The 12589-nt window shown below is 49.6% G+C and overlaps 1 protein-coding gene across 1 annotated transcript; it reads right to left on the bottom strand.

Annotated features, from left to right (window-relative positions):
• Nucleotides 1-304: 304 nt before the first annotated feature.
• Nucleotides 305-12199, bottom strand: ANXA4 (annexin A4). Its single transcript, XM_054650518.2, has 13 exons — nt 11351-12199; nt 7928-7981; nt 6761-6836; nt 6289-6383; nt 5917-6030; nt 5681-5771; nt 4864-4943; nt 4339-4395; nt 3847-3940; nt 3286-3381; nt 2798-2856; nt 2021-2143; nt 305-1764 (listed from the first exon to the last, which is right to left on the bottom strand). The coding sequence occupies exons 2-13, from the start codon at nt 7928-7930 to the stop codon at nt 1705-1707; spliced, it is 948 nt and encodes a 315-aa protein (XP_054506493.2). The 5' UTR covers nt 7931-7981; nt 11351-12199; the 3' UTR covers nt 305-1704.
• Between the last annotated feature and the right edge of the window lie 390 nt (nt 12200-12589).

Genomic DNA, 12589 nt, shown 5'->3' with positions numbered 1-12589 from the left:
GAAACTTATTGAAACATAAACAAACTCTGATGGAGTTCAATGAACAAAACCTGGGAAAGAAATGTATTGTTGAGGTTGGACATCTGGACTGGAGAATGTGTGGACGACAAGGACAATTTCCAGAAACCAGAAGATAAAGCAGAGACACAGACTGAGTTTATGCATTGGAAAGTCCTTACCGGAGGAAAAGGATACAAAGAAGACTAAAACCATGGATGAATTAGCATAAGAAGCAGCACTGCAGCCACTCCCCATCCAGAGGCTCGTTGTGTCCCCTCCCAGAACACACCATCGCAACGGGAAATACAGAAACAAATTCTTTATTCATTTTCCAACACTCTGAAACCCAACCTGAGCCAAGGCACTGAAACCCACCCCAGGCAGCACCTCTGCAGCTGCTGTGCTGGGCTTTCCCCTTCAGAAGAACCGAATAAAGCTCTGCCTCCTCTGCTGGCAAAACTCAGGAATGTGTCTCTAAAGGCAGCCCAGATAATAAGAAGAAAATTATTTTATTGGAGGCCACAGAGGCATCTCCCAGTCCAGCCGGTTTTAGAGGAAAAGGAGGGATGGAATTGGGGTGTAGCCACCCCAGCATTGGAGCTTTGCCAATGCAGCCTCGGGAGGATCCTTCAGAACAGGATTATTCACCAGCAGTAAAAAATACATTGCTAAGCCAAAGCAGGGTCCCATTTTTGGAGTGCAAACAGTGAGCAGTGTGCAGGGTCTGGGGGAGAAGTCTCTGCTGGGGACACCCACGTGAGGCCCAGCACAAACACGGGTCCCCTTTGGGACTGTGACATGGGGCAGGTGCCACTCAGTGTGGGAGATGTGGGCAGCTGTCCCAGGTGGCTCTGGGCAGCCACCTCAGGGACATTTGGGGACGTGTCCCAGGAAAATCTGGGGAGCTGCCCCAGCACCAGGCAGGTGATGTGGGGTTTGGGGACAGGTCATTCCTTAAAAGGCACAATTCCAATGACATCACTTTATCCACAGCAGGGTTTATAATATAACCCATATTATTTATACTCCCATGATCCAGCAGACAGACCAAAAACACAGGGCTGCTCTAACCAGGGCACAAAAAGGTTTTTCTCATGTCACCAGTGACAATTCCCCACCTACAGGCCTACAGGCAATATATACACACAGCACAGCCAGGCTGTTAATGCTCCACACTAACAGAGGCAAGTTAACATGTAAACGTGTTTGTATTTTAGATATTTGGTTTCTTTGTGTTTTAATTCTGCTGAAAAACTGGAGCAAACCCAGCTCTGCAGTCTCCATGTACCAATGAGGTTGGCTTTTCCCTGTGCAGCCTCTCACTCTCAGGTTTGCTTTAGTTGATTGATGCATTTTGCTGGTGAGCACAACAGCAGAGGGGCAGCTGCTCAGGAAACAACTTTTATACCTTTGGTTACAGCATTCTGTGCAAGTTGGGCTTCACCAGCCCAGTTAGTAGGCAAATGGGTGTTCCAAGCATAAAAGTGTATCAAAAGGGTCGACCAGAATGGCCACTATCTAACCAGAACATGAACTAACCTAGGTCAATAATCAGAGTAATTAATGAGGCATTGGAGAAAAAAAGAAAAAAAAAGAAAGAAATCTTTATCATGATTGGGCTCGATGATCTTAAAGGTGTTTTCCAACCTAAATCATTCTGTTATCAGCTGCTTCCTATCACCCAGCAGGTTCCCCAGGCCTCCTTTAATCCTCCCCACCACACAGCCTGAGCAGAACCTTCCTGTAGTCCCCTGAGCAGTCTCCCTAGAGAGAGCAGAAAAAGGGAACACCATTAGTTTTGCAGCTCCATGGCAAGCAGGATTCCTTTCACCATAAATGACTTATTGCAGTGTTTGTATCCTCTTTGACAACTTAATAACCAGGAACATTCAGGAAGATTTTCAGTACATAAATGTAAAGTCTCCTTAATTCCACCTCCTCTACAATCCTCAGCTGTTGTTTTGAGGGTGTCCTTGGTGCTGCTTAGCAAACCCAGGTGTGTGTAAGACTCCGAGCTCACCTTAATGAAGGAGTGGAGTGATTTTCCATACATGGCCAGGAACTCCCTCCTGATGTAGAGCATGTCTACTTCAGCACGGGACACCATCACCCGGATCAGCGTGCTGTCATCAGTGCCCAGGCCCTGAGGGGACACAGAGCAGCTGGGGACACAAGGGACACGCAGGGACAGGCACCGAGCCTTGGCCTGCCCTGCAACCCACTCCTGACGGGACCATTTGTGCATTAATGCAGGCATCCATTGCCAGCTCTGAGCCTCCTGAAGGAAAAGAGCTCACAGAAAACCTCTGAGATTCCTGAAGGACAGGAGCTCCATAGAAAACCTCAGAGATTCCTGAAGGAAAAGAGCTCCACAGAAAACCTCTGAGATTCCTGAAGGACAGGAGCTCCACAGAAAACCCCTGAGATTCCTGAAGGAAAAGAGCTCCACAGAAAACCTCTGAGCCTCCTGAAGGAAAAGAGCTCCACAGAAAACCCCTGAGATTCCTGAAGGAAAAGAGCTCACAGAAAAACTCTGAGCCTCCTGAAGGAAAAGAGCTCCACAGAAAACCTCTGAGCCTCCTGAAGGAAAAGAGCTCCACAGAAAACCTCTGAGATTCCTGAAGGAAAAGAGCTCCACAGAAAACCTCTGAGATTCCTGAAGGAAAAGAGATCCACAGAAAACCTCAGACCTCTTTCATTTTTCCCCCAATTAACACAGTTTCTTTTTGTCTAATTGCTGTCATGCTGTTGACTTAAGCATGGAGAGGCAGGGGGGAAAATAGCAAAATCTCTTTACCTTCATAGATTTGTACAATCTTTCAGCAAAATAAGCAGGTTTATTCCTCATGCACTTTACTGTAAGGGAGACAAGAACAAGATAATTAAAATCAATAAACACTGAAGGATCAAGTCTTCCAAACCCTTCCAGCACTTTCTCAGTGCAGATATTTATTCTGTAAAAATGCAACTCAACAAGCACAGTGCAGACATCAGAGTCAGTGACCTGCTGTCAATTGATGTGTCCATGCACAGCAATAAAATATTTTTAAGGATTTAAAACTTCCACACAGCAAATGCCCTCTGCCAAAGCATCCCTTGGCAGAGAAATATAAAGCACAGAGCCTTCTTACCAGGCCTTTGCATCTGCAAAGATTAAAACACTGTGGCTTGTAAAATAGTGAAAAAGAATGTGCCTCCTGAAGCTGTGCAAACAGTCAGGGCAAGAGACAGTATCTTTAATTATTTAATTAGTTTGTAGACAAAGATTAAAAGCAGGGAACTCACCCACAGCTAACAGAGCATCCTCAAGGTCTCCTGACATCTCGGATTTAATGCTGTCTGTGATGTCCTTATTAGCAATCACTCTGTACACATCAAAAACTAGGGGGAAGAGTTGGATAAAAGAGCCCAGTGAGCTGCTTCAGTGTGTACCCCCCGAGGATCACTTTGCAAGATCAAGCTCCTCAGAGCCTGTACAAACACTGCACCATTACCCTGACATTGTAACTAAATCAGGGCTGCCCCTCAGAAAGAATTCATTTTAATTATCAGCTGTCTTGCTAATTAGCCTACCACTGCTGCAAGGATTTTCCAGAACTGCTCTTTAATGCAGACAGTTTCTATGCTTAGCTCTGTCCCATGGGAGACACACTTCATTATCTCCAATTCACAGGCTAGAGGAAGTTGGATGGGTGTTTTACTCAACTCCCATTTTGGATCAACTGGCCCTGAGAGTATCTGTTGTCTCAGGAAGGGATCACAACCAGTTAATGAACAAGTAAAAAGCTCCTACAAAAGCACTGTCCTCAAAGCAGGGAAAAGCCCAGGACACCAGAGAGGTCCTACCTCTGAGCAGGTGGCACCTGTTCCTTGTGCAGAGGATGGACATGAACTGCACCTCATCTGTTCCCCATTTCTTCTCCCCAGCTTCATACAGGGTCTGCAAGACATGAACAAAGCGGGGTTAACTGAGGACACCAGGTGTATATAATGAGATTTTTACTCATAGAACCATTTGGGCTGGCAAAGCCCTCTGAGGTCACTGAGTTCACCACTAACTCATGTCCCCAAGTGCCACATTCACATGGCTGTTGAATCCCCTCAGGGATGGGGACTCCACCCCTGCCTGGACAGACTGTGCCAGAGCTGGACAACTCTTTTGGGGGAAAAATATTTCCTAATATCCAATCAAGTCTTCACCTGGGGCACTGCTGACTAGCACAACTTCAGGTTTACTCATTTACCTTGAGAAAAAGAGGTCTATAAACAGCAGGGATTCACCACACATCACACATACAAACCCAGACAGTTCTTACCAGGGAGCAAATTGCTACACACCTGAGCATCTTGTTGAGCAAGGGCCTCATCCACAAATGTTCCCTCATCTCTGTTGCCCTGCAGTAATACAAGGATGAAAAACTCATTTCAACAGAGCAACTAATGGAAGTAAGTCCTGCTAATTCCCCATTCAAAACCAGTTACTGGAGATGTATAATGGGACTCTTAACATTGAGTAATGAGTTACAAATACAGCAAAACATAATTCAGATGTGATTGTTTTTTTTTTTTTTTGGAACAGGCAGCCATCCACTTTAATAGAAAGAGCATATGGGATTAAGGCATGGCAGAGTGAGGCTGCTCTCCCTGCAGAAGCTGGGGTGAAGTGCTGGCAAGGTGAAATACAAGGGAAGTGAAACAGCAGCCAGCCTGAAGCACCTCTGTGGGAAATGGATTTATAGGAAATTCTCCAAGCCTGACAGAAGGCTCACAAAGTGAGCATCTGTATGCAAACTTTCAGGTAAGAAATGAGTGAGGGATGCCCAGCAGATGTTGACCCCTGTTACTGCCCTGCCCTGGACTCACCGTGGCCAGGGACACGAGGACCCTGCGGAACAGGGAGGATGTGTCAGAGACAATGTCGTCCTCCAGGGTGGAGCCATACTCTGCCAGAGCACACACACACACACACAGAGCACATCTGTTACCAACAGCTCACAGGATATGGGATTTGCTGCACAGAGCACATCTGTTACCAACAGCTCACAGGATACAGGATTTCTGACTGGGAACAGACCCACAAGCATCAGCAAGTCCAGCTCCTGGGCCTGCACAGAACCATCCTCAGGGGTTCCACCATGTGCCCAACACTCCTTGAGCTCCATCAGGATTGCTGCTGGGACCACTGTTCTAGGGAGCCTGTTCCAGTGCCCAGCCACCCTCTGGGTGAAGAACCTTCTTCTAACATCCTAAACTGTCCCCAGGATTTGAATTGCCTCAGCAGTGCAGCACAGGGGGACAGGCATGTCCTGCTGGCCACACTGTGACTAGGACAAGCCAGGATGCCCTTGGGGGACAGGCATGTCCTGATGGCCACACTGTGACTAGGACAAGCCAGGATGCCCTTGCCCTTCTTGGCTTTCATCACAGCAATCCAGCCATCATATTGAGTGCTGCAGGGCAAAATTCAGAAGCACAGCCAGGATAAAACTGGCAAAAGATGCACCATGCATAGACCTCCGGCTGACAGACATAACCACCCCAGCCCATGACATCAACTCAATTCCTGGGTGTAATTCTAGTCCCTGGTGCTGGCAGACCCTTGTCCTGCCTCTCCACACAGCCCTGCACACACACAGAGGTGGCTTTTGAGCCAGTGAGGAATTGCAGAGCAGCTACATACGCAGTTTGTAGTTCTCGTTGATGTGCCGAATCTCGGCGTTGGTGCGAGAAGCCAGGATTTCAATCAGGCAGCCTTCATCTGTCCCTGCTCCCTAGGGAATCACAGAGACAACACTGTGACAGCCAGGACTCCTGTTTATTAGCTATGGCTTAATAAGAAATTAATAATTCATATATAATGATGGCATTGCATACTGAATTGACCGTAAGTCATAACATAAAAAAGGATTTCCAAACCTTTAGAGCCCTCCTCAGTTCATGCACGTCATACATGATGGTAGGAGTCATCAAACCAATGATCACCCTTTCAAAATTCCCACTCAGCTCAGACTTCAAGTCATCAATCAAATCCTAGCAATCAGAAAGAGAAGAAAGGAGAAAAAGACAGGGCCTTTGAGAAGAGGAAGAACTCGTTCAATGCTTTTTTTGGGTGAACAGTTACTCTGAAGTGAACAAGAACAAAAAATCTTGGCCAAGGAAAGCTTGTGCTCAGTGCCAATCCTGTTCTTGTGGAGACTGGGATGTTCTTCACATTTCACCCAAGTGGTACAACCAAAAAATCCCCATCTCCCAACTAGAGGCACACACTGATCTCTGCAGAGCACCTACCCTGCCAATAGTGCTTTTATAGGTGATCAGAACTTGCTGACGTTGGGAAACGTTCAGTTTGGTCAAGGTCTCAATGATGGCATCCTCATCCGTGCCTGGAAGGAACCAAACAGAACCAGTCAAGCTGCTTGTAGCAGAACCAGAGGCTTGCTCTGGCCCTGCCCAGGGTGTGCCACTGGCCACACAACCTTACACACGTCCTTGCACAACCTGGGTCTCATCTGTGCACGAGGGCCTCAGCCCAGCAGCACCACAGCACAGACAGAGAAAACAAGAGCCTGGCTGAAGATGTTTCTGTGGCCAAGACTTGGATTTCCAAGGGGTTCGAGTTGCCCGATTCCCTCCAGTGCCCTCACAAGGCAGTGAGGTGATGCAAATGGCTGAACTTCCCCTCCAAAAAAACCACCAGCAAAAACCTTCCCAACCAGCAGAGCTAAAAAAGAAAGTTCAGCAGTGGAGGGAGACAACTTACCAAGGCCCTTCATGGCCTTCCTTAGTGCCTGTGCTTCTTGCTCAGCACTGAAAGCTGAGACACCCTTGACTGTTGCCTAAAGCCAAAGGAGAGGAGTTATGAAAAGTAGTCACAAAGTGAGACATTCACAGAGTAGAGCTGAATTTAAAAAAAAAAAAAAAAGACAATTCAAAAGATGCAATCATCTCTTTGGGAAAGTGACAGCAAGTAAAGTCTACCCTCCAAACATGAGTGATTTTATACCAGGTTCCATCCATTCCAAAAATGAAATGGTTTGTTCCAGCAGGACTTCCCAGCCACATAAGAAATAAGCTACAGGGACACAACTGAAAAGAGAAAATACCTTAATGTGGCTGCCCATGCAGAATCTGTTTTCCAGCTAAATAAGGGCACTGCCAGACATCTCTGTTCAGTCCAGCTTCTTCCCAGCAGTTTTCCATGTAAATCACAGAAGAAGCTGTTCCCAGCAAAGCCCCATTCCTGGCTTCTCTAAGAGCAGTCAAGGACCATCATTTTGTTAAATAACACACCAGGAAGTGCAGTGTTTTACCCTAAATGGTGACTCACAAACAGATTTCTCCTGCCTTTGGTCTAGTGCAATTTCTGGGGAAATACACTTTTCTTGCAAAGCTCTTCATGTTCCCAAGAAAATCAGCAGTGGTAAAAGTACCACTTAACATTCAATGGGCAAAAAGTGTTTCCCTGGCCCTGGAAGTGTTCCAGGCCTGGCTGGATGGGGTTTGGAGCAGCCTGGGACAGTGGGAGGTGTCCCTGCCCATGGCTGGAGATGGAACTGGATGATGTTTAAAGTTCCTTTCAACCCAAACCATTCCAAGATTCTGCAATAACAACCGTAGAAATGGCTGCCTTGTAGGCTCAACCTGGAAAGAATAATATGCCTAGGAAGCTTATCTGGAGAAATTAATGTTCTTTGAATTATTTGAATATCTGATCTGGTTTTCCATTAACTCCCCAAAGGCAAAAGCCTGTATGTGTGGGTCATTCTCCTCTAGAATGAGGAAGCAGAGAGAAGTGATAAATTCACCCCCATGAAGGGCAGACAGTGACTGTTCTTCCTGCTGTGTCCTTATCTGAGCTCCACTCCCACGTTTATCAGGCCAGAGCAAAGGCTTGGCACAGCCTGGCACAGCAAACACACTCACTCACCATCCTGCTCAGATCTGCTCAATCTGTTATTGTCTGTGTCCAGGGCACTGACAGCTGCAATAATAAAACACAGGGAGTGTTAGTTTTCTAGCAAATTATTAATAGAATACACCTTCCCTCGAAGGTTAATGAGGCTGGTTAAATAACCATCTAATTCTTTGAGAAATAAAGTAGCATTGAGCAGCCCAAGTGAACACCCAGGGCAGCTTCCCAGAGTGTCCAGCCCTGCTTTGATCACACAGCACAGGGCCAGGGCCAGGCTGGGAGGGATGTGATTAGCACTGCTAATTTAATGGCATTCTCTATTGCCTGTCTGACAGCCTGGCTGAGGCTATGAGGAGAGGCAGACAGTGATGTCCTGGAGCAAAGAAAATAGACTTGATTCCCATGTTCTCCAAAATACATGGCTTTGACCTTGGCAGGTGAGAGCCTGAGGGTGAGCAGGGTGAGGGTGAGCAGGGTGAAGATGACCAGGGTAAGGATGAGCAGGGTGAGGGTGAGCAGGGTGAGGATGGAGCAGGGTGAGGATGGAGCAGGGTGAGGATGAGCAGGGTGAGGGTGAGCAGGGTGAGGATGAGCAGGGTGAGGGTGAGCAGGGTGAGGATGAGCAGGGTGAGGATGAAGCAGGGTGAGCATGAAGTAGGCTGAGGATGAAGCAGGCTGAGCATGAAGCAGGCTGAGGAATAAGCAGGCTGAGATTGCCCACACAGCCCTAACCCTTCATGGATCCTGCCTGGGAGGCAGAGACACCCTGGTGTAGGTGAGCACACAAAGGATAACCTCACCTGAGCACTGGGCAGGAGAATGACTTTCCCTCTCATCTTAATAGGACATTTTATATTCAACATCCTCTCAGTTTGGTGCACTGTGTCCTTTCTTGTAGGGCTGTAGTTTTAACTGACAAAACCCTCCCAAACCCCCAAAGCTTCCCTGCCATCTGCCCAGGGTTTTTAGTTCTGTTCACAGTTTTGTTTGCCATCAGAGAGCCTTTGCATGAGCACACCCAACTTTTCCTGAGTCCCTGATCCCTTGGCAGGCTGTACCAGGACAAGGTTCACTTCCTCTGCATCGCAGCAGAGGAGTTGGAAAGGCAGACTCAAAGAGATACCTACGTACAGTAGGGTTGAATTCATAAAAAATAAACTCAAAAGATGCAAGCACGGTGACAGCAAGTCAAGTCCACCCACCAAATGTGTGGTTTTATTCCAGGGTTGCGCAAGTTCTCCCATGAAAGTCCTGAAGCAGAAGCAGAGGTGCCAGCAGTGAATGACATCTCTCCCCAATTCTCCTCGTGGTGCTCTCCACAGCCCAGACAGTTGTGCAAGACCAGGAGTGTTTGCTCCTGCTCCACAGCATTCCCACAGACCAGGAATGCACAGGGTGAGCTGCTCAGGCCCTAGGTAGGAGCTGCTCAGGCCAGGTAACTCTCCTGAGTGCACCTCTACCTTACTACACCCTCTGCAATCAGGCAACACACATCAATTATTAGTGCTGAGTGTGCTTTCTTTCATTGATCATAAATTCCAGCTATCACGGTATGACCTAGACCTCAGAAAAGTTATCTTTGCTCTTCTCTAATCTTTCTACGGAAGTAAAAAGCCAATTTTATTTGCTTTAGTCAGATGGGCTCCAAATTTCACTGCTGTTTTTGTGATGGAGCTGGTCTGTACACAGAAGCAGGAATATCAGACAGGCTGGTTTAGCAAGTCAATCAGAGGGCAAAATAAAGGTCAAGGGAAAGGGAAGCAGGGAAATTCTGAGCTGGCAGAAGGAAACCAAAGCATGAGGAGAGGCTGCATGTACTGCACTCAAGGCAAATCCTCTCACAACATCCATTAATAGCAGAAATACCCTGCTGAATATTGACTGCAAGACTCTTGATTTCTTCATCCTGGGAACACCACTGGGAATTGAAAGAGCAGAGCACTGGCAAGGCAGCAGTGCAAAGCCACTGCTCAGTCTGCAAGCACTGGTTTGCTCCTGGTGCATTTCTGTGTGAGATGAGCACTGAGGTTACAGGTGGGAGAGCTCAGCCAAGCTGTCCCGCAGTGCCCCTGTAACCCCCTCACAGCTGAAGGGCTCTGCAGGACCTGCTCATGCTGGGGCTTCCGATGAATGAAACTCTCCTAAGCCACCCTTTGGCAAGCAGAGAGAGAGGGAATTGCTCAGCAGATTTGCCAGTGCTCAGCAGCTTAACACAATTCCTGGTGTGCAGCACAGTCAGGGAAAAACAGCTCCAGGACAGGAACAATACTTCACTCTGTGTTTTGAAGAATTAAACTGTGCATGCAAGAGTCAGCCAGCCAGTGCTATGGTCCTGATGTTATTTGCTTCACCCCAGAATAAAGGCCTGGTACAATAAAGCTGGCAGAGAACAAGCTCAAAACACCGTGCCCAGGTGACAGAGAGCAAGTGTAGGAGGCATCCCTCCCATTACTCAATGTTTTTTCCATGGATGATCTTTCCCTGGCAGGATTTATCAGCTAAACAGCCAGTTTTAAGTCCATATCAAACATTGTCTAAAAGCTGAATAAACCTGATTTATCAGGAAAGTGCTGACACTATGACATGTGCTGGCCAGTTCAAGTTTGGGCTTGCACACAGTCAGGTTTTCCTGACTATGCTCGGAGCACACACACAGGAACAACCAAGGAAAGTTCCAACAGCTTAAGAGGATATAAACACAGGCGTTTCCCCTCCCAGTTTGAGCTCGCAGCGTTGCCAGTCCTACACCTCGGCTCTGGATGGAAACCCACCGCTTGGCGACCCTTTTCCTTGTGAGGCAAACCCTGGACCTGTCCGACGAGTTCCCACGTTGGGTGCACGTTTACCCAAACACGACCCACGCCCAGCGCCGGATGAGCTTTTCCAGAGCTCGGGGATTGCTCGGGGATTGCTCGGGGATTGCTCGGGGATTGCCTGCTTGTTCCGGTGTGCGGGACGAGCCCCCCGGGCTGTGCCCGGGCTGGGGCTGTGCCCGGGCTGGGGCTGGGGCTCGCCGCAGGGTCGGACCCCGAGTTCGCAGCCCGGACAGGATCTGCCACGAGCCCCGAGACAGCTGAGCTATCCCAGCGCCTCCCACACAATGACCTTTATCTGTCCACCGCCCTCAGAAGGAATAAAAACGCGATTCTTACCGCTTTGTAAGCCCCATTCAGCCTGTGCGCGCCCCCCGAGCCGTGCCCTCGGCACCCACCAGGAACCAAAGCCCGCACTCGCTGTGCCCGGGGAAGGTCAGCCCTTCCTCCATCCCAAACCGCCCCCTGTCCTTGCCCAGCCCGGCCCGGGCTGCCCCAGCCCCGCGGCAGCGCTGGCATCGCCCGCCCGGGGCCGAGCGCTGCAAAGGGCGATCGGCGCCTGCCGGGCAGCGCCAGCCGGGCAGCCCCGTGCCCACGCCACGGAGAACGCCTGGCACTCACTCACCTGCTGTCCCGCGGGTCCCCGGCACGGGCGGGCAGAGCTGCGGTGGCTGCCCCGGGTGGCCAAGTCCCCGCCCTGGCGACACGCGGCAGTGACGTGCGGGAGCTCCCGCCCTGCCCTGCCCATCCCTGAGCCCGTGGGTGCCATCCAGAGCGGGGAGAAGCTCCCGGGAAGCCTCCCTCGCCCCGCACGTTCGGGATGCAACCCCAAACTGCACTTTAGGGGTTACACGGAGGGCTGGCGGCTTGGGATGGATTCCCTGTCCAAGTCCCGCAGCAGAGCGGCTGTGCCTGCAGGCTCCGGTCTCTCACTCCTGCCTGCAGCAGGGCACGGCCGAGGGGGGAGCGATGGCAACGGCGCCGCGGGGCACACGGGCAGCAAAACCCTCGAGCGAGAAATCCTGTTCCTCCCCCGGTGTTGTCTGTGGGGATTCCTGATCTGTATCGTGCCTCCCGTGCTCCCACAGCACCTCTCTGGCTCTTCAACACCTTCACTCCTTGTCTAAGAACTCGGCATCGCAAACAGCCATGGTTTCAGTTAGGATGGGTCTTTGCACAACAATTATTCATTTTGCCCCTATAAATGGCAGTGCCCTCAAGCCAAACCCCTTCAGGCAAAGGGACTTCAGTTTTACCCTTCCAGGGTCAGCCATGGACATGGTCACAGGGCTGACAGAGGGAAATCAGCCTTGCAATAGAGATTCCTTGTCTTCAAGTGTTATCCTCAGCACCTTAGGTCTCCTCTGATGCCAAACGTGCTGTTATTATCATGGGTAAGCCAAGCCTCTCAGCTTTTTCCAGCTCACAGGACAGCTCTGTCTCATCCCTGTGCCTCTCTGGCCATGCTCCTTTGCTGGAAGGGACCTAAATTTAGCAGCCTGGATGTGGGCAGGCTGTGCCTCAGTGAGCATGTCTGTGTGGGTTATTTATTACAGCTCCTGCTGCAGCTCAGCTCCCAAAGCAGCTCCACAGAGCCCAGCACCTACTGCTGATGCAAGGGGATGGAGCAGGGGAGCAGAAAAGCCAGGCTCAAGCCTCAAGCCCTCTCCTTGTGCACTGCAGAGCCTCTTTCCTTGCAGAATCTGGCACATGACCCTGACCAGGATTCAGTGTGGACCAGCCCATACAAACTCTTGCTGAGGAGAAACTTTTCTCTTTCCTACATCTGTGGAAGTTTCCATTCTCAGCCCTTCCTCTCACGTCAGCAGTCCCTGCTTTGGGCCCATTTTAATCCCCCAGCAGA

Source organism: Agelaius phoeniceus, chromosome 30 (assembly GCF_051311805.1).
Source record: "Agelaius phoeniceus isolate bAgePho1 chromosome 30, bAgePho1.hap1, whole genome shotgun sequence".
NCBI lineage: Eukaryota > Metazoa > Chordata > Aves > Passeriformes > Icteridae > Agelaius > Agelaius phoeniceus.
This window is presented reverse-complemented; position numbering and strand designations above follow the sequence as displayed.